The sequence below is a fragment of the Equus caballus genome, chromosome 31 (assembly GCF_041296265.1).
Source record: "Equus caballus isolate H_3958 breed thoroughbred chromosome 31, TB-T2T, whole genome shotgun sequence".
NCBI lineage: Eukaryota > Metazoa > Chordata > Mammalia > Perissodactyla > Equidae > Equus > Equus caballus.
In genome coordinates, this window is record NC_091714.1 from 17,404,467 (window position 1) to 17,426,944 (window position 22,478).

General features: G+C 39.6%; 1 protein-coding gene across 4 annotated transcripts in view; it reads right to left on the reverse strand.

Annotated features, from left to right (window-relative positions):
- Positions 1-6,906: 6,906 nt before the first annotated feature.
- The window catches only part of TAB2 (TGF-beta activated kinase 1 (MAP3K7) binding protein 2), a 78,829-nt gene continuing 63,257 nt past the window's right edge, over positions 6,907-22,478 (reverse strand). For 3 of the 4 annotated variants that reach the window (XM_070256409.1, XM_001502154.7, XM_023632981.2), the window contains 4 exons: positions 14,104-14,264; positions 13,803-13,896; positions 12,425-12,505; positions 6,907-8,941 (listed from right to left, as the gene is read on the reverse strand). In XM_070256409.1, the coding sequence (XP_070112510.1) occupies positions 8,799-8,941; positions 12,425-12,505; positions 13,803-13,896; positions 14,104-14,264 (479 nt within the window). In that variant the 3' untranslated portion in view covers positions 6,907-8,798. The remainder of the gene's footprint in view (positions 8,942-12,424; positions 12,506-13,802; positions 13,897-14,103; positions 14,265-22,478) is intronic. The other variant, XM_070256410.1, reaches the window with a different exon arrangement.

Below are 22,478 nucleotides of genomic sequence, written 5' to 3' on the forward strand. Positions count from 1 at the left end.
TGCTCACATTTAGACTTTTATTCTTCTGAATTTGAGCAGATACTACTAAAGAGAGAATCGGAAACCAAAATATAACAAGACCACTCTCAGAGCAACTGGGCAACACACAGAGAAGGGACACAACGGGGCAGAGGGCATGACAGGCAGTCCAGGGCCATGAGAGACACTGGGGACAGCTGAGGACAGGGCTAACACTGGGTCTTGTTCACTGTTGTCGCCCCAGAACCCAGAAGAACACTTGGCACATAGAACGGCATTTTTCGAGTGAATAAAAAAGAAATGCATCTCGTGGGGGAACTTGTTCTGTTTCTGCTTTTCCTCATCTGCCTTTCTCATGGGTGCTGGCTCATCAGGATGGGGGAGAAGGAGTGACACATACTAGAGGTTTCCTCTCCTAAAGCTTCTTTTAAAACGAATTTATTTCAATTTATATACAACAAAGCGCACTCACATAAACTGTGTAATTTTTATACAATAAAATGTACCCATTTTTAAATGAGTTTTGACAAATGGATACATCCATGTAACTTTGCCACAATCAAGATGTAGAACGTGTCCATCGCCCCAAAAGTTCCCTTGTGCCCCTTTCAATGATCGCTATGCCACCGCTCTCTGCCTTCGCCGCTATAGATTAGCTTTGCCTTTTCTATCACTTCCTGCCAATGAGATCATGCAGCAGGTGCTGCTGTGTCTGGCTGCCTTCACTCAGCATGATGCACGTGCCATTCATCTGTGTTGCTGTATCAGTATTTCTTCCCTCTTGACGCTGAGCAGCATTCCAGTGCACGGCTAGACCACAGGCTGGTCAGCCCTTCACCTGCTGACGCATTTTGGGCTGTTCCCAGTTTCAGGCTGCTGTGAATAAAGCTGCCATCCACATTCACCTTCAAGTCTTCAGGCGGACTGACATTTTCATTTCTCTTGGGCAAATCACCCAAATTATTTTCACGACTCATTTTTGCCTATCGAATTTAGTGCCCTCTTCATCGTCCTCCACAGAATGGTTCAGATTACCTTCTTGCTTATCTTCCCAGCCTGCACGCCTCCTGCAGCCCAGCCAGGCCACCGCAGACCTCTGCAGGGGCCCCCGAGTCCCCAGACCTCGCCAAGGCTCGCTCTTTTCTGCTGGTGGAGTATCTTCCCAGCCCTGCAGATTCGCACCTACCGTTCGTGTGTCATCTCATCACAAATTGTCCTTGACTCAGGCATTTGAAGCCGTCTCTCCCTCCCTGAACTTCGTGCCTTTGTACGCCCTCGCCTTATGTTGCGTTACAGTCAGTTCTCGTCACTTAAGGTCGTTCTCTTCTCTGAAGCCTCCACGACACTGAACCACGGCTCCCAGGGCAGATACAGGCTTAGGTTCCCACGAGCCTCTGGTCACAACATTTTCATCAATCAATCGATAGTGACCTTCTTTTCTACGTGTCTGTTTAAAGACGCCCTATTCAACATATATGGTTGACTCACTCCATCGAGCCCACAGGCGACGCCAGGGCTCGGCCCGAACGAAGCTCACCCAACACGCGCATCTTCCCCACGAGGCACGTGGCGCCGGCCTGGTCTGGGGACACTGGACCGCACCCCCGCGCTGCGCTTGGGGGTTATTTTAAACAGCAGAATCACCCGGAAAAAGCACAAAAATGTGAAACCGTGGCCCTAAATAGACGGTAAAGAAGGACACTTGTTTACAGGGGAGCGCTGAGACGAGGCCGAGTGCTGCCACCTGGGCTGGGAGCGGGAGTGTCAGGCGACTCAGATTTGTCACTCTCTGTGCCGCCCACAAACGCCTAGGGAGCAGGCAAATCCACCAACTGGGCGGAATCCGGAGTAGTGAAGCTCGCCTGCGCTCTCATACCTACTGCTCATTCTAAGCTCTAAGGGGTGACTTTCCCTCCCATGTACCTAACACTCCGCCTGGCCGATGGGAGCATCGCGATAGTGAGAAGCACCGAGGGAAGGAATAGAAAAAGTTACACGAGGTCACTACATCTATCAGGTACCTTAGGATTTGTTGTGTGCCTGCTACGTGCCAGGCCCGCGCCAGGACCAGGGTATTCAGTGGTGAACAAGACAAGAGAGCCTGTCCTCACGCACAGGAACAAGATCAGGAAGACTAGCAAGAGTTGAAATGTCACATTTCTCTTCAGATGGAAAGATGATTCTGAGGTTGAGAGCTGATAACTCACAATAGCTACCTTGGAATAAACAGGAATAAAAATCAACTTGCAGCCCCTACGAGAGCCTGCAGGCGGCACACTGTGGTGATTAAAAGCAAGACTGGAGTCAGACTGCTCAATTTTATTTCTCATTTAAAATTTTTTTTAAAGGTATGCTTTTTGGTGAGGAAGATTGGCCCTGAGCTAACATCTTCCTCTTCTTCTTTTTCTCCCCAAAGCCCCAGTACATAGTTGTATATCCTAGTTGCAAGTCCGTTCAAGTTCTTCTATGTGGGATGCTGCCACAGCATGGCTTGATGAGCGGTGTGTAGGTCTGTGCCTGGGATCCCAACCCACGAACCCTGGGCCACTGAAGCGGAGTGTGTGAACTTAACCACTATCCACAGGGTCGGCCCCAAGAATGTTCAATTTTGAATTCTGGCCCGCGTCTTACTAGCTGTGTGACCTTGGGTGAGTTAACCTCTCTTTGCCTCAGCTCCTTTTCTGTAAAATGAGAATATTATTTCATCTACCCCTTTGAGCGAGCGCCCCTAACAGGTGACACGCAAGTGTGGGGAACAGCACTAGCCCACTTTCTGAAGGAATCGGGACGCCGAAGGCCTGTGTCCAATTCTAATTCACAGGACATGGTAGAGGAAGCTGGGCCCTAAGGACAGGAAAATAGATGTTATGGGGAAGGACTGAAGTAGTTACTCTGTTTAGAGAAGACAAAGCTGAAATGTTACTAATCTGCATTCTTTAAGAAGGGAAGGGAATTTTTTTTCTCAGTATCATGCCTGGAGAAAACAGAAAATACAATCAATGAGACTTATTACAGTAATAAAATCCTGTTACTTGTGGATGGATGACTATGTCAAAATGCTGTGAAAACAGAGGCCTTCTCCGACCCTAGGGGGTCCTCAGGGCTGCCGCCCGCAGCAGACGTGGACGACGGGGCGGGCAGGCTCAGGGAGGAACTGGCAGCCGGTCCGTGGCTTTCGGGGAGTCCTGCTCATTCTCCAGTTCACTTGTCTTAGAACGGGGGGCCGTTTGCCTCCTGTGACGTGAAGCCAGTGCATTTAACTCTACCATATTAATGGTCACGAACAGTAGAAAAGAGAAAGAGTGTGGTTAACAGAGAGGAATACGGGTGGCAAGTTTCAAAAACTTTGCTGTATGTTTCTGCCGATTGATACTGAATAGAACTACGCTCTGGGGTACTCCACAATCTTAACAAAAATCATCTGTTATCATTCACTGGGATGAAACTGCTCACACTGCCTCTCATTCAGTAGCTCAGCAGAGCCTGGTTGCCTGGGTTAGTTAATGAGCGTTCTAAGATGTGTGTACTGTTGTTCTGTTACAAAAAAACCCTGGCACTTCAGCAAAATGGCTTGTGAAATAATTCTATTAAACGCCAAAAAGGTAGTAATTAAGACTTTAAGCCAATTCACGTACTAAAACGTATGCTTGTTTCATGGCCTCATTACACAGGGGGTGTCTTGGTTACACACCCAATTCACAAACATACAAATAGTGTCTGCTCTCCGCTCTCATCCCTCTGGTCAGAAGCCTGCCTTTCCACCTCTTTCTCGGGAAAGGGGAGGAGAGAGTTCTTACACATTTTGCATTCACTTTCTTCTTTCTTTCTTCTCTTGACTAGTTTTCTCAGGAAAAATATTCTCCCATGTCCCTCTCTGCTTCGAGTGTGAGAAAAAAAAAATCAATCCTCATCATGTCTAAGAAGCAACTCAAACGTCTGCATGCAAAAGGAGGTTTAAGCTTTGAAGCAAAATTGGATTTAACAGAATCAGGAGCCCCAATTTCAAATGCCAAATACTGCATTTTCCAGAATATACACAAAGGGGTATGTCATAAAACCTACCCAAAATGGAGAGGGCAAAATAGCAATGAATGCCAAGCGGGCAGAAAATACAGCAAGTGCCACGAGAAGGTGCAGTTTGCCAAGGTCTCATAACCTTGAAACTTGACCTGATCCCTGAAGGATTAAACTTAAATAGGGAGAGAAGGTAAATGGGATGGACAAAAGCACACTGGCGGGGATGTGCAAGACCTATTAAAGGAAGTGATTAGGCCAACTTAGTGTTAGGTACACCATATAGACAATAGAGTAGTCTGTTGGACAGTAACAAACCATCCCGAAGAGACAGGTAAGGAACAGACTCCAGGAGCTTTTGAGTAAGCCCAGTTGGCAATGCAGAAACAACGCAGCTTTCTGATTGGGACGGCGTGGACACGTGCTCTCTCTCTAGCCGCAGCGTGCAGGGTCAGAGGAAGAGGCTGGAGACAGGAGAGCTGATTAGAGCAGAGTGAACAGGCTCTCAGCTTACGAAGAACCGATGGCCAGGCTCACAGGTGGGAGTGAAAGCTCTTTCTCTCAAAATCTCTAAAAGGCACTTGCATGGTGAGGATACGCCAGGACCGGTTCACTGTGTTCTGAGGATCAATGAACATTTCTGGAATGCACACCAGTAAGTTGTACTGGTTCTGCTATGTGGTTGGGGTCAGAGGAACGATGTACTCCTGCCCTCAAAAGGGGAAAAACAGGGAGCAAGGAAGGAGGGGGGGGTTCTGTAAAAGGAGAGGCTAGAGGGAGGTGAGTGATCCCTGGGTCAATTTTGGGCTTAAAACAAATACGCAGATGTGCAAACGCTGGGTTAAGTCCTCTGAAGAAAGTGTTTATTTCCCTGGAGAAATGATTTGTTATGCTCCATCATAAAACAGACATTCTTTAGAAGGCTGGACATGCATGAGAAATAGAACACACCTGACCTTTGATACTTTCATAATCTTTGCAAAGCAGACCACCTTTTGATAAGGTAAAGAATTTGATTGCAGTGACTGAAATTCCAAATTCTGGTCCGCTGAGATGTCCCTAGACCAATTCAGAGAAATAAATAGCGAACTTACCATTCTGTTCATTAACACTGTGGAGAAAAATGCCTTAAAACTCATTCATGCAAAACCATGACCTACTGCTTTAGGATGATCTGGTTCCTAGCCAGAGACCATCGGCTCAGATAGTTGCACCTTAGTCCCCTTAACACCCCGTGAGCTGGGTTTAACATTAACGTATCATCTTCATTTAACAAGACAAGGAAATAAAAGCAAAGAACTATCCTAGGGTCACAGAGTAAAAATGGGCAGATGCCTGAATTGCACCCAACTGGCCCGACTCTTAAGATTTGAGCAGTCTATCTGGGAAGCAGGTGCCAGAGAGTCCACAATGCAGCCGCTTTCACAACCTTTCTAAGTAGCTAGGTCAATCAACGAACTACTACAATGTTAACACCGCAATTCTATTTTTGAACCCATAAAACAGGAAGAAATTTATAATGGCCAAGACAACGCATTTCCAAGCGTTTTTACATGATTAACTACATCCCCTTAAAACAAACAGCCTACTAGATACCGAGGGGGAGAAAACCCAATCTAACAAATAAAAAGCTAGAAAATTGTGTTTCCTTTAAAAGTTTTTTCTCTTAGTTGCCTAATGTTTTCAGATGGAAGCAGTAAAAATTAAAATGCAGCCCTGAGCCGTTTCACCTTCAAGTAAAATGGATATAACAATTGTAGCGTCTAGACACTGGAGCCAAAGATATGTTCACTTGTCATAGAGAAATAAAAGTATTTTGTATTATTATATGGCAAACTATGGTAATAGTTGGCTTGAGACTTTAAACCTTGAATGGCCTTTGGTGTCACTACAGATTTAATCTTAATTTCTAAGGTAATACAGCTCACTTCAATTACTCATGGGCTGAATATTGTATCTTACACTGTTCAGTAGAATCTCCCATCAACATTAAATCGGGATAGAGGAAACTGATGAAATGTCAGTTAACGTTGCTGTGCATACATGCTTTGATTAAAATACAAGTTTACAGTTAACAGCTCACACGGCTTTGAACTATCTATGGGCAAGACTTTCTGCACAATTCCAATTCTCTAACATGGTCTATTAATACTAGACTGGGCAACACTTTGTGAGAATAAAAGCCCTCCCGAGAAGCCCAGGTCACATGAACCGCTAAGCGCCCCTCCCCTCTGCACACAGCGCACATGAGCCCCCAAGGGCAGTGGGGGACGAGAACCAGAAGCCCATCGCTGTGTTCTAACGCAGTCACCCTCCGGACCAGCACCGTGGGCAGGCCTCTTAGTCCCTGGCACGGAGTACTTCTGTCCCACTGGGTCTACGAGCCCAACCAAGGCAGGGCTTTCCAGTCAGGTCATGAAGAGCAGCACGTGCCGCTTTGCTCTTCTCAAGCTCAGAAAAACGGAAGTCATAATTTTTTTGAAAACTCTTAATATAAAGGCTCTCTTCAAGAGAAGGACTACCATCCTTGGCACCTACATATTATGTGACAGACCAAATACTAACAAAATGACTATTTAGGCTAAATGGCCTAAGAAATCACGTTTTCAACAATGGCGTAAACTTTAAAAACCCAAAAAGAAATGCAAGGAAAAGCCAAAACAAACTATGAAAAAGGAAGTAATATTCATTTGTTCTGGCTCAGCTGAAACATGGCTGCTTTCTTTCCTCACTTAAAAAGAAGCCTGGGGAAACTGATACAAATAATCCAAGAAATGCAGTGAAATGCCATGATGTCATGAGAAGACTCCAGAAAATGAGTTTTCTCTGATTTCAATTAACTGTCAAATGTTCTGCTGGGGTATAAATTATCTCCTGTCCCACAAACTTTAAAAACAAGCCACAAAATCCACATTAGAATATAAGTTTTTTAATTTTTATAAATAACTTATCTGTTACAAAGATAGTTTACCCAGCTAAATCACAAAACCATCAACTCAAGATATCCAAATTACGTTTTATTAATAAAACAAGTAAAAACTGATTGATCAATCTTCACATAGAACTGCAGATGAAGCTGAAAAACAAGGCCTGTTTTTAAAATGAAACGCATCAAATGTAAGGGCTGTGGGTCTATTGTCTCGTTAACTAGGATTGTCGTATTTCTTCCCATATACAAAACTCAAAGCCTGGAAGTCAAGGCTTTGACATTCAGATAGATCACCTGTAATAATCCTGTTTATTTAAAACTATCCATTTGCAGACATTGGCATGGCGGCAGTCCACATCATCTCCTCCCTGGCTGCATTTCAGCACTTCCCTAACCCTTCTAAGCACTGATATAGAATTCCATAGTTCTGTCTCTCTAAATGCATACTGTTATTTCTTTGTCTTGATTTCATTTAGTTATATACATTCCTGATCATCTGAATATTTATTTTCCTTATAAAAATATATCATCAAAATAAAGAGATGCTTGAGGTTGCTTCAGTGTTCAAGTTTGCTTGTTTTTCTTTTTTCCAGCTTTTCTTCAGTTGTCCTAAATACAACTAACCTTGTTTTATAAATACACATGATACTGTCACCAAGTCAGGTTTAGAAACGAATTGCCCCAACAGTAAAGCATTTAAACTTCTCTCCAGAAAAAGGGCTGTAGGTACTGCTGCTGTGGCTGGTTTGGAAACGGGACTTTCCCCATAGAAATCTCCTGTGACAGTTCTGTGGGACACCAGGCAGACGAAGGGAGCTTAACCTTGGTGCTCTGTCGTGGGTTAAAATATCTTTTGTTTTAAGCTTCCCTGTGGAAGATAAAACACTGTGTGGTGTCACTCACCGCTAACGTCAGTATATAGTGTGGCCTACAGACCTAAGTCCCGTAACAGTTTCTGCATTCACTGTGCAGCATCTGTACGTCTTCATAGAACATCGGCACTCAGGAGGGCAAAGTACAGAGTAAGTAGAGGAAAGTTATTTTGTGCATAGTTTCATTTCATTAATGCTTTTTTATTTTAAGGCATTGCTTCTCGCAGGTAAGGCTTAAAAAGGGACATGATCGTGCTTAATCACTAAAAGGAAAAAAGAAAATTAGTTAACAAAAGACTATTACACTATACATATAGAAATATAAGAAAATAATAAAGAAAAGAGATCCCTTAAAGCAGACTTGAGAGATCTGTACAGTAGGAAAAGCTTCGGGATGTTTCACTGCACGTTTGTACAGACAATGCATGCTGCTTTCCTTTCCACCTTCAGACCCTAGATGCTGGCTTCACAGAGCGGAGGCGTTTCAGGGAAGACAAAGACAAGGCCAAGAGTACCACAGACGTGTGAAGTTCTCTCCATCCACTGGCGCTATGCGGCAGCAGAGTTCTAAAGAGTTAAACCTTGCTCCTTTTCTTCATGTTTGTAGTGTTTCACCGAAAGCTTTAAAAAAAACAGCCATCGTTCTAGTCCTTCCTCCTGTCAAAATTCAGTAGTGACATGAGGGGAAGCAGGTACTGGGAACAGCTCGCATTAACAGATCGAGAATTATCCACAACGGGCTACTGGTAACACTGTACATGGTTAGGCAGCGGGCAACCGAGTCTTCCAGCAGATGACTTTTCATGTGATGAATTTCAACTGCCCGTGACATTAGACTGAGGTATTATTAGCTCTGTGGGCTGACATTTAACATTAGCACAACACCATCTTGTCGCACCTTCAATTTGAGAAAATCCTATGTAGCAGTGAAACTTTTCCCCTGATGCCAGCCTAGTTCCTTGAACTTCAGATGTGGTTTCAGAGCAGATACGGGGCCTTTTGGCTCAGAAATGCCTTGGCATCTCACACTGTTCACAGCGGATTAAGGCTGGATGGTTCAAAAAAGTACAGGCAGTACAATTCCACTGAGCCCCCTCGTCATCCTCTGTGTCTTGAGTCTTTGGTGTTTTGATGGTGGACCTTTGATCTGCAAGGAAGCAAAAAAATTATTTTAGAAGCAAAAATCCCAAAGTTATAAATTACTGGCAACTTTAAACACTGTGTACTACACAGCTGCAAGCAGCCTGTTAACTAAATGGAGCGTCTAGCTGAAAATGACATACATGCTTGACCCTCACCAACCTCTTTCAAACTGGTACTTCTCTGCTGGGGAAGAGCAACATGGACATCACATAATCACATCAATATTTCCTTAAAGGGGAAAAGTGCATCATTCTCTACAACTTATAGCAGGAGAAAAGGGAAATCAACTCATATGGTAACTAGTAGCAAAGATTCCCATGTCACCTAAGATTGAGAGCAGGTGTCCTACTACAAAGCAATATGGACAGTGAAATTTATGTCTCCTTAAAATTAAGAGTCTCTTTGCCCAGTAACTTATATTTCTGTTTTATACCAGGAACAAAGTTTTCGTTAAATGTTCTCTCTCTCTTGAAAACATAAGGCTGAACAACACAAATGAAATATAAAGAACTAATTTCCAAAATCTTATTTAACTATATATAAACGATAGACCCTGGAGAAGTAAAAACCAGTGTAAAGATACTACTCTACTTTATTTGTAATTTCATTTTTAAGTCATAGTTATTACGGAGCAGCAGAAAGGATACCAGATTGAGGTTTGGGGGAACGAAGCTCTGCTCTCGGCTCTGCTATTAAGGCCTGATTCCTCTGCTCTGTGATCTTAGAAAAATACCGTATCCTCGAAGTTTAACCTTTCTTACTTATAAATAAAGTCACTGCAGCTTTACAAAGCCAATGTTCTAGAGTGTTTGCATGGATAGAAGTATCTGAAATATAAGAAATAACGATATTCCTCCAAGGTTGTGTCTAAAATAAAATTACACTTATGAAACTTTTTCTCTGGGGGTCCCATTATAAATTGAGCGCAGTCGTCCTAGAACTTATTGGGGACGTGTAAAGTACGAGGAGCGTGAGCTGTGGGCCTCTCGGTCGAGGTTTATAATCTAGAGATTCCAACTACGTTAAAATAATACATGCTGCTTGCGAATTCTACCTCTCTACTGAGTCAGAACTAAATGTTCACTTTTCTGCTATTTTAAAAGACAAACTATTGTATCGAGGAGATGAAAGTACAGAAAGCTTTTATAACAAATTTACAATAATCAAGTGATGCTTGGTACTCTGACACATTTAGCAGCACCCTATTTACTAATTAGTCATAAAGAACATTTTACTGCAAAATTCCAAGCTTTAGGCATTGGTCACAATTTTTAGGCATCATCACAATTTTTGCCAAAAGCATGCACAACTTGAGAGTATTAATTATATAGTAATTCTCTTTAAACAATTATTTTACAACAAATGTCTAATTAAGGCTTATTTAAGTAAAAATATTTGAAAAATTGAGGGTCTGACAATACTAGTTAGTGTCCTCTAAAACACATTAAAACAAATGCAGTAAAAAAAAGTTTCACTTTTTTTTCCATCTAAAATTATTTCACACTCCATACTTGGGAAATTTTTTTTAAAATTTAACAAAACTTTTTATTTTTCCTTCTTCTCCCCAAAACCCCTCAGTACATAGTTGTGTATTCTAGTTGTGGGTCCTTCTAGTTGTGACATGTGGGACGCCACCTCAGCATGGCCTGATGAGTGGGGCCATGTCCGCGCCCAGGATCCGAACCGGCGACACCCTGGGCTGCCCAAGCAGAGTGCACACACTTAACCACTGGGCCATGGGGCTGGCCCCCATACTTGGGAAATATTTTAATGATTGTTTTAATCTGGGCATCCATCCTACTTAACAGAATTTTGGTCTCACTTAAGCATTAGAAAACATTCCCACTTGGTACATTTTTAGTAAAATTCTTGTCTATCCTCTTTGTTTAACTACAGAGGTTTTTTAGGAAGGGGGACCAGTCAATCTCTATTGACATTTCAATCTCTAAAATGCCAGCATCTTCTTCACTAAGTAATACCTAAGGTAACCAATAGGGGACCTAGAATTTTTTTTTTAATGAAAAATCTCCAACCATTTTCTTACATCTGCAAATCTCATTTTGTACTTAGAATTATGAATCTTTTTATTAATGGCATTTCGAAACTAAATAACCACCAGAAGTGAAAAAATAGGAACTTAGATTGCAAAGGATGACTTGTGATTTCTACACTTAATTTTAGCTGTTTAAAAAAACTGCATTGTGAAGTAGAATTGACTTTAAGAACCAAATAAACCTCTCTAAATGAAACTAATAACTCCCTATTTTAGCCTTAAGGCAAAAATGATTGTTTCTTTATTTCTCCCAAAACAGCCAGCATCCAAGCTTCTATCTTTTGTGAGAAAGCTTTTAAGTAATAGATTTTTTTTCTTACTTTTTATCGTGGAAAATTTCAAATATATACCAAAGTAGAGAGAATAGTAAAACGAACCCTCAATATACTTCTCCTGCTTCAGCAATTCTCCAGACCAATCTTACTTCATTTATATTCCATCTCCCTCCCACCCTCAGGATACAAGTACTGGATTATGTTGAAGCAAAACAGGAATCTTTTAATAAGAAAAATTCTAGTTTTTGAAAGAGAGTATCAAGATTACATTAAGGCCACTCATTCAGAGTCTCAAATGCCCACTTCGCGTATTTGAAGGAATTGGGCTACGCCACTGTTTCCTTTACTCAACTAACATCCCAACAGCACCCAGTGTCTGAACGCTCGCTTACTGTGCCAAATGCCCAAATCTCATTTTTGTTCCTCTGTAATGACAGTTCCTTACATTCCAGCTAACTATGTTTAAAAACATTTAAATCAAAAACATATGAAGATACAGCTAGGCCTAATTAAATTATACTTAAAACAAATAAGGGAGTGGAGAGAACAGGATACTTAAAGGGAATGTGAAAATTCTTTAACAAACCAAGGAACTAGTACATACTTGTTCTTTCTCGTTCCTATTTCTATATACTATTACTATATACTTTTAATGCCTGGAGTAAAAAACCCACACATATTCTGATGTTTCTTAATTTGGTATGCATATAGCCTGTAAATATCAATGATGTAAAATGATAGTAGGTAATAATTTTCAAAAATCCTTCATCTAGAATTCAGAGTATTTTGATTATACAGAATTATGCATAAATTAAATAAAATAGGATACTCATGAAAAATAAACTTGCCTAAGGCGTCTTCCTCATTATTTGTCAAAAATTTTTAACACTCATTTTTGCACCTGATTTTTTTTTTTTTTTTGCCGAAACTTGCTACTCTAGGAGTGTATGATGAACTTAAGGCGTGTGACTTTCGAAGAGGTAAGTACACTACACTTCTACATCCTCCCCACCCCCAGCATGTAAGTAAAAAGTACCTTCCTAATGAATCTATCCAAGAATGCCAAAGTTTGAAGCACTTCTGGAGTTGCTAAAAATAAAATTTTCTAAAATCTTGCTTTTCAAAATATAACAGTTTTCACACTAATGGATACACTAACCTTTGGGTTTTGGTGGCACAGGACCTACAAATCCAATATTGTCATAAAAGTTATGAATAGCGCTGGGATTAAAATGTGGTCCTGAAATATATAAAAAGTAAATATATCAATGTTTACAGCTCAAAAATATTTAATTTTATTTTTTAAAAAGCAAATATTTTCCTTCTAAAAATATCACAGTATAAATAGAAGAAATGCTTTTCATTTATTTTGCACCTCTAATCTCAAATTATATGTAAGGATTTCAAAACAGCTGAGGTAGGTATAATACAGTACTCATGACAGAGGTCTAAGTGGTAAACTGGGGAAGAAGCCAAATGCATGCTAGTGCAACAGTAACAGAATTAGAGCACAGACCCCTGTTCTACGCGACAAGTTAAAATAACTTAAAATTTAACAATTTGAAATATAATTTTAAATGATCAAACATGGCCTTTGGCAACTAAATAGCTTGACTCCAAGTAAGTACAAAAATCTTGGACTAACGTAATATAATAGTTCAGATTTTAAACAAAAGAAACAAGTTCAAGGATTATACTTTCTAGACCAGCACTTTTTTTTTCTATAGTTAAATCATGGCATTTTCTATGAATGTTTCAAGATAAACAGCTTACTAACATTAAAAATAAAGCAAATCATCTTCCAGTTTAATGGATTCTGGCACACACTCAAAAGTGTGATTAAGGACTTCTTTTTTGCTGGCTTCCTTCCCTTCCCTGTCTTTTCCGTTTTATATATTTCTATTATTTCCCCAACTTCAGAATTAGGTTTAAGTTATAAAATTCTCTTTTAGTCTATGGAACTGAATTAAATTGTAAATGTATTTTTTACAATAAGCAATTACTGCTTGTCAATAATAGCTCAAGTATAATAAACTACTATTGTCCTAAAATGTGTAAGCTATATTTTTATTCTCTTCTCTATTTTATCAATTAAGATAGTACCATTAGGGTGGGGGTGCCTTTTAAATTACGTTCTTAAAAGCATAATTCTTGAAAGGTAAAAGCAAAAAAGGGAACTAGGAAAAAGGTATATGAGTACATATATTTGAATCTTAATAAACATTATTGTAAGAAATTCTACTAACAGCAATACTTCTGACAATACAGTCAGACATACTAAGCCTCCTCTTTCCTTAACTCGGGACTAAAGCGGATTTGAATGCTATACAATCTATCAAATTACTCCTCAACCAAACAAATAAATTTTGGAGGGAGGGGTAAGAGAAAATAAAGACCCAATAGTTCTTTAGCATTATCTGGCTCCAAAGTCAAAGCTGAGACAGTAAGATTATGATTGATAAGTCTGTTTTCAGCCACAGGAAATGAGTTTGTAAATTAACACAATGAATTTCAGCTGAGTATGCACTGAACTTTACCTCGGGCTTGAAAAAGATCAATTTCTTTGGTTAAGCAGTCAATGTCAATCTGGAGTTGTCTATTACAACTTCTTAACTGCTGCATTTCTTCGAGCTGAAAAATAATTCCACGTGAGAAGGATCTACATTGAATGCTTGTATCATTAGTTAAGAAACAGTCGAGTTTGGTAGGGGAAGGTAAGGACAGAGAAACAAGTATGAATTAAGGGTATTTCTAGAAAACTAGATCAAGCTTTTGTACTCATGACAGACTGCGTATTCTCATGTTCAAGAATAGGGGTCAGAACAGTTATAGACTTACTGAAGGTATCTGGGATATGGAATTTGATCTTTTCAGGCGCCTTCGAGTTAGATTATTTTCCATTTCATTGACCTCAGATTTTAGTTTATCCAGCTTTTTCTTTTGAATCTCAAGTTCTCTTTGAAGTCGTTCCATTCTGGCCTTCTGGTGTACCAACAGAGCTGCAATACATATTAGTAAATATGAGGAGCCATCCACTTTAGTCACTTAACCTTTACACAGCCTTTGGAAAACAAACAAATGAATATTCCTGTGACAAACATGAGTTTGCCAAGAACCCCAAAGATTCATTAAAACAAAATATTGTGAGTTTAAACGTTTAAAATTTCAAAAATTTTAACCTGAAAATTATTTCAATTATTTAAGCAGACAAATGTCACTCGCTTTCATTTTTTTTTAGGGTTTAGATAAACCCACAAAAACAAAACATAGCATTTTTAGCCTACTACTTCTCTAATGGCTCTAGTCCAGTCAATTAACCTATTTACTACTATTTAATTCACCTCTGACCCTCCGAAAGGATAAGCCTCTGCCCTGAAAGTCCACACTATGTTTAAGGGATCCTAACAGGAACATTTCACAGATCTTTAGAAGGGAATGTGGGTTAGGTTAGACCCATTTTGATGTATGCAACACATAACACAGATAGATTTCAATCCACATGAATGTTAACATTAAATTGTTCAAACTGCAAAGTAAAAATGATAACATTCAGAGAAATCAAACACTTATATTTTCTTATATTCCAGTTACATTTTGTGAAGATATTGTCCTAAGATTTTTAAAGAAAGAAAATAAGCAATCAATCTTGGAGCGTGAGACGAACCACTTGGGAAACCTTATTAAGCCATAAAATTTGGTACATGTTCTTGTGATCCATCCCCGAACAATGTGAGTCTCACTTTTTAGGATATTGGACTGGAAGTGAAGACACCTGAATCCATTTCCATAAAAAAGGCAGCTTGGGATGATTCTACCATGAGAAAACAGCTACATTTGGAAAAGTACAATAAACAAGCTCTAAAAATGAAAAACAGTAATTGAGAAAGTCAAGTAGATTAATGTTGAACAGTCAACTTCAATTAAACTCAAATTTCTATGAATCTAAAAAGTAGGGGAAAAGCTATGGCATATCAAGGTACATTTAGGCCATTCAATCCAGCAGTGTATTCTAGAACCAGAATTAGGGTATGGGGTAGGAGAGGCTGTCAGGCTCAAGTACTTCAAAATTAACTTTAAACAGTAGATAATTTTTCCCAACAAAACCCTGACACTAATATAATCCACAGATGTTTCCCTCTGTAATTTTCCTTTCTTTTTATTGGAAGAGTAGTAGGGCATTATGTTTCAAGTTTTTCAAACCATGGCTGAGTCTGATAAACACTAAGATTTCGATGCCTTCTCTTCCATTTTAATATAGGGAGATGCTGTCGGAGGTACACACGTTCCTGGTTGAAAATTCGCAGGGTCTGTGCACATCCCTACCTACCAACTTTGTTTTGTCAGGCTTTTATTAATTTGGTTTATTTTATATGAACTACAAAGTTTTATCCCTCTATTTCCAAAATATAAAAATTCTGCATGAGAGTTTATTTATTCTCCTAAAAGAGGATGACATGGGCTGTTATTTTTTGAGTGGGACAATAAGAGAAGAGAAGACAGAGGCAGGAAGTGGGAATGAAGGGTAAAGCAAAGCTGGGTGTAATATACTTTCCTTCATTTCTAAACTCCAACCATCTACCAACATGTTTCAAATGGCATTAATTAAAAATTTGTTCAGATTAATGACTATTTTATTTAAAAGCAGCATTTCTTAAAATTAATGCTGGAGATTTTCTCCCTAAAAGTTTTCTTTTCAAAATACGTAAAAGAAATGTAGGGGCTGGCCTTGTGGCCGAGTGGTTAAGTTCATGCACTCCACTTTGGTGGGCCAGGGTTTCCCTGGCTTGGCTCCTGGGTGCGGGTCTAGCACCGCTCATCAAGCTGTGCTGAGGCGGCACCCCACAGAGCAGAACTAGAAGGACTTAGAACTAGAACATATGTAACTATGTACTGAGGGGCCTTGGGGAGAAGAAGAAAAAAAATTTAAATACATTTACCTAGTGGTTCTAATGACTAAATGATGGTTTGTTTATGCTGAGATCAGAAAACAAGATATACATTTATGATATTATTCAGTATTATATATGGAGAGGGGATAAGAACAGATTTCCTGAGAAACTGAAACCCAGCTTATACCACACTTGAGCGGTCAAAATCTATACCATAAGGGCAGAGAAAGAACCTCAGGGTGAGACGTTATAACAGTTAATCCCAGGCTGGTGATTTCCTTGGGGTGCCTAGCAGAAGCAAATGCAAACTGCTCTGGCAACCCACTTCCACTAACAGGGAGTTGCTACTATGGCATCCATAGACATCTTCAATGAAGAGAAAACCTCAAAGGAGAAGTATGACCAAACAAGAAACTGACCTAACATGAGAATCAATGGCCCAAGACGGCTGAGCCCCTCAAACTTAAAGATTTTATAATAGTTTGAAAGAAGCTATGGAAAAGTCTGTTTAAGATGATTATAGTGATAACAGAAAAAACAAAGGTATAACAAAAGAATAAGACACTATGAATGAAAGAACAGACAGATTTGGAAAAGTACCATAAACAACCTCTACAAGTGAAAAATAGTCATTGAAATGAAAAAGTCAAATAGAGAAACAGTAGATTAGATATGGTCAGACACTGTTAGTAACCTGAAAGACAGCCCTAAGATTATCACCCAGCACAGAGATAAAGTGATAGAAAAGATGAAAGAGGGGTTAAAAGAGCTCACATAAATCTAAAAAGGAGTTCTAGAGAGAGACAATAGAGAGAATGGAGGAGAGGCAAAATTCAAAGAAATACTTGCTGAAAATTTTCCAAAACTTAAAAAAAGAAATAATAGATTCCTTGGGCCCAGCCCTATGGCCGACTGGTTAAGTTTGTGTGCTCCGCTTCTACAGCTAAGGTTTTCACCAGTTCAGATCCTGGGCGTGGACATGGCACCGCTCATGAAGCCATGCTGAGGCAGTGTTTCACATAGCACAACCAGAGGGACCTACAACTTGAATAGACAACTAGGTACTGGGGGGCTTTGGGGAGAAAAAGGGAAAGAAAAAAAAAGAATAAGATTGGCAACAGATGTTAGCTCAGGTGCAAATCTTAAAAAAAAAGAAAAAAAGAAATAATAGATTCCAGAAGATAATGAAATAATGAGGAGGAATAAAGACATTTCCAGATAAAATCTGGGGGAATTTACCAACCACAGACTACTGCTGAAAGAACTCTAAAGATGTTTTCTGATAAGAAATTAATAAAAAAGGAAGGAATAGGATGAATAAATCTAAAAAAGTTCTAAGTATAAGGCAAATGAAAAAGACCACAGAAGTGGGTGGGGTGACAGAGATTGTTTAAAATAAAGGAAAACTAAAATATTAGAAAAGAGTAACAAGAAACCGGAAAGACGAAGACTAGAGGCGAAGCATCCTAAGGTCTTCAAAGTGTTTAGGAAGAGCACTTTCAAATGCTGCTAAAGCAAATGCACACGCTAAATATTCAGGGATCACCACCAGAGGGAGCCAAACAGAATGCTGTTTCCAAATTAAAAGACAGAACAAAAGAAGAAAGAAAATGTGATCGAACTTAGATGGCAGGAAAGAAGGAATAAAGGGAAAGAATTGGAAGACAAACAAAAACATACGACAGGAATAATTCCAAATATATCGATAATCACAATGACTGCAATCTAATTAATTGTATCTGTTTAGATATAAGAGATCAGCATACTGGATTTTAAAAATTCAGTTATATGCTGTTTATAAGAAACACTTAGAAGCAAATTCACCAATCCAATCTTACGATATAGTGAGAGCCTACTGTGTGTCAGGCACTGTTGTAGGCACTTGGGAAATCAACGAACCAAAGAGGGAAAAATCTCTGCCTTGCAGAGTTTATATTACAGAGGTAGAAGAGATGGGAGGTGGGGGTGGGGGAGGAGCAAGACTCTAAACAGGTTGGCAAACTATGGCTCATGGGCCAAATCTGGCCCACTGCCTGTTTTGTGAAAGTTTTACTGGAATACAGCCAAGCTCACTTGTTTACTTATTGTCTATGGCCGTTTTTGTGTCACGACAGTAGAGTTAGTAGCTGCGAAAGAAACCACGAGGCCTGCAAAATGCTACATAATTTACTATCTGGCCCTTTATCAGATCACATGGAGACCTGCTGGCCACATCAAAGACTGAATAAATGGGGACCCCTGGCAGCACAAAAAGGCTCAAAGTAAAAGGACGAAAGTAAGAGAGACACTTTGCACTTTAGGCACCAGTCTAAGAGACACAAGGTAAGAGCAGGCAACTGCTGGAGATATTTGAAGACTGTGATGCACTCAAGGCAACAACAAACCCCAAATCCAGCTCCACTCCTGACTCAATTGACTCAACCCCTCAAACTAATAACCTGACAGAAAAAGAGGTGTTCTCGTTGTTTCTGGGTGTAAATATTATTTATACTATTACATTATAGTATATAATACTACTTAGTCTCTTCTGTTTTTTTAAACATGATATTTGGCATTCAATAAAAAATTATGAGACAGAAATGCAAGAGCAAAAGCCAATTTATCATCAAGAGAAAACAATCAATAGAACGATGCTTAAAGATGACCCAGATGCTGGAACTACCTGATAGGGAATTTAGAAATACTGACTATGACTAATATATTAAAAGATCTAGTTAAAAAGTGAACAACATGCAGGGACTGATGGATCATTTGAGGAGATGTAAATTACTTTAAAAAAAAAAGCATCAAATGCTAGACATAAAATACTGTATCAGAGATAAAGAATTCCTTCAACAGGCTTACCAGCACACTGGACACAGAACAATCAGTGAACTGAAGACAGAAATTACCCAAACTGCCTACAAAGAAAAGAGTGGAAAAAATAACAAAGCATCCAAGAGGTGCAGGACACTACCAAGTAGTCTAATATACATGTAATTGGTGAAGAAGAAGAGAAAAACAGGGCAGAAGAAATATTTGAGGAGATAATGGCCACATATTTTTCCAAAATTAATGAAAGACCATAAACCACAGATCCAAGAAGCCTAGGGATCTCCAAGTAGTATTAAAACAAAACAAAAAACCTACGCACAGGGGCTGGCCTGGTTGCACAGTGGTTAAGTTTGCATGCTCTGTGTCAGCAGCCCAGGGCTTGCCAGTTTGGATCCCAGGCACAGACCTACACACCGCTCATCAAGCCATGCTGGGGCAGGTGTCCCACGCAGAAAAGTAGAGGAAGATGGGCACGGATGTTAGCTCAGGGCCAACCTTCCTCAGCAAAAAGAGGAGGATTGGTGGCAGATGTTAGCTCAGGGCTAATCTTCCTCAAAGAAACAAACAAACAAAACACCAAACCTATACACATCATAGTCAAACTGCTGAAAACCAAAGGTACAGAGAAAATCTTGAAGGCAGCTAGGGAAATTTTGAAATTACTATGCGAGGCAAATATAAAACTGAAATAAAGCCAGTGTAGCAATATTCATTTCAGAAAAAGAAAGACTTTGGGGCAAAATATTGGAGATAAAGGGGTTCTCAATGATAAAAGGGGAAAAAAATGCTAGTGTAGAACTCTTATCCTTATGGAAAACCATAAAAGAATATTCTAATTTATTTTCCAATTAATGGATGTCAGAACATACATTCCAGGACAGGAGCTGAACATTCTCCTCGTCACAGACAGCTCCATCAGTAATCCTCAATATGGTACTTCTTAATGTTTCTATCAAAACAGGAGTGTAAACCAGAGTTGAGAGCTACACAGAAGGCCAATATTAGCAGAAGACAGCTTTCAGCAATGGGTAGAAATCTGATTCAAAAAAGATTTAGGAGACATAAAGGAGCCACGGTTACTGAAGGTATTGTTGTGGGGCTGTTTTGAAATTAAATGTTTCTAAAATAGAAAAAATATTACATCCTGAGGAATTCACAAAGAAAGCAGTTTCTGCAATAGCTAAAGATTTGCCTTGCCTTTGGGAGTAAAGGCAAGATTCTCTCCTATGATCAGACTGAAGCCCTAAAGTAAAATACCGTGAATCCATTGTCTTAGAATGTGTTCGAGATTTCTTTCTAGTGAAAACAAACTTCTTAGAGCAGTTATAACGACTATATTACTTAGAAAAGACAAACCTAGTTTGAGACTACTCAGGATCTCTGAAGTATGTCTGTTAACTATAAACAAGCTAAAAAATGCTCTGAACATAGTAGGAAAGAGATATGATCTTTATTTCTCAGCAATTCTTTCTTCTAACTGCCTGGATTTTATATGTCTAGTTCACTTTTCACTTGTGGTTGAGGATTTTTAGATAGGAATCTGAGAAAGATGAATTACAAAGAAAACAGGGGTGTCAGGGTGAATTTCTAAAAATTACTATGAAAATTCAGCTAAAGCTAAACTTTTTTCTCTAGTTGTGGTTTTTGTCTGCAATTTTAACATTCAGTGTACAATACATATCCATTAAGAAACAACATTAATTCATAATGAAGAATAATAATTACACTATTTATAAAGATGCTTTTGCTCTGATCAGCCTCCACTAAATGAAAAAAGGTTAGGTGTTGACAGGGGAGAAAGAAACATAATTATACTTCCAGGGTCCAAAAGAAGGGGAGAGCTTGCAAAGAGAGATGCAGTTGTGGGGTAAGGCTAGAAAATTTCACCTCTGCTATGGGAATGACTGTGAGGAGGGATTTGAGGAAATCCCTAAGACTGGCTTTTGGGGTTTTGTTTTTATGTTTTGGCATATGAAGAAACTGTTACAAACAAAATCATACCAACCACACACACACATGCAGTAGGCTCACACGCCATCTAGTAAGATGTGGTTACACAGGAGGAGGGGTGATTTGTTATACAGAATCCAGTGAGCAGGCTGAAGGAACAATCCTCTCCCTTCCTGTCATTTATTTACATACAGACTAAGAGGGACTTAAAAAGCCAAATGATGAAGAATCAATCATATTAGCTAGGATTTTCATTTAAAAAAGGTTGACTGAGATTCTATTTATACAATCTTCCGCCTCCTGAAACCCCATGAAAATGACAGAGGAATAAAACTGGTACAATTCCACAATGATAAACAGCAGGAAGAAGGCAGTTAATAAACAAGAGATTTCACCAAGTTTCCAGAAGACTGAAAGGAGATGAAACGGCGCCGACTACGGCAGGAGAGCGGAGGAAGCTACAGGCTCAGGGACAAGGAAAGCGCTGCAGACGAACAGGCAGCTGACTCGCCCTGCAGAAACCGAGAGGCTTCAGACGTTGGAGAAGGCAGTAACAGGAGGCAGAGGTGTGGAACGGCACAGAAAAGAGCGGCTTAACTGGATGTCTTTCTGGAACCGTCCACCCCTCCGCATGCTGTGGAAGGGCAGGTAGCTATGTTTACTCTTAGGGCCCATCCAAACACACATCTCTCAAGCTGGTCCACATACACAAAGAATGCTAGCTAGTGGCGGTGAAGCGCTCTCTTGCAGCAGCTGGCTCCTCACTTATGCATCACAAAGCAAAGTCGGCCAAGCGACAAGTCTCACTTTCTTACACAGCGCTTTTGGTTAGCCTTCATAGTTCTTCACTCTTAAATATGAACCAAAAGCCAAGGATCACCATACATTTAAGGAACATCTGACATACGAAAGATCTAGATAAACAAAGAGAAAGATTAAACCCAGATTAAGCAGAGATAATTAAAGAGAGAGCTGAGAACTTAAATTCTAATTGACACAATTGACACCATTAAGAGATGTGAGGCAATAACGCACCCATAAAACAATAATCTGCTATGAAAAAGGAATCAGAGAACTAGCTCTTGGCAATTAAAAACATCACAGCTGAAATGAAAACTTCATACATGAGTTGGAACAAAAACTGATGAAATCTCCTAAACTAGAGAATAGAAAGACGAGGAAGTACAATATACTGAGGATATGACAATGAGAAATAAGTAAAAGGTTGGTCCAGGATGTTAGATAGTTGAGTAAGAGAAATTCTAGAAAGAGACAATGGAGAAACTGGGAATAAGAACATTTCCAGGGCTGAAGAGAGATACTAGCCTTTAAACTGGAGGGTCTACTCAACGTGGAACAAGGACGACTTAAAAAAAAAAAAGACCTACACCTAGACACACCGTTATGTCTGTATACAGAAGGAATATACATATAACATATATAAATATATGCACACAAATATGGATATCTTGATGAAATTAAAATAATATCGTTACATACAAGTAGCTAAACCACAATAAGGCCTGGGTAAAAACTGTGCTGCGGCTTCATTTGTGGTAT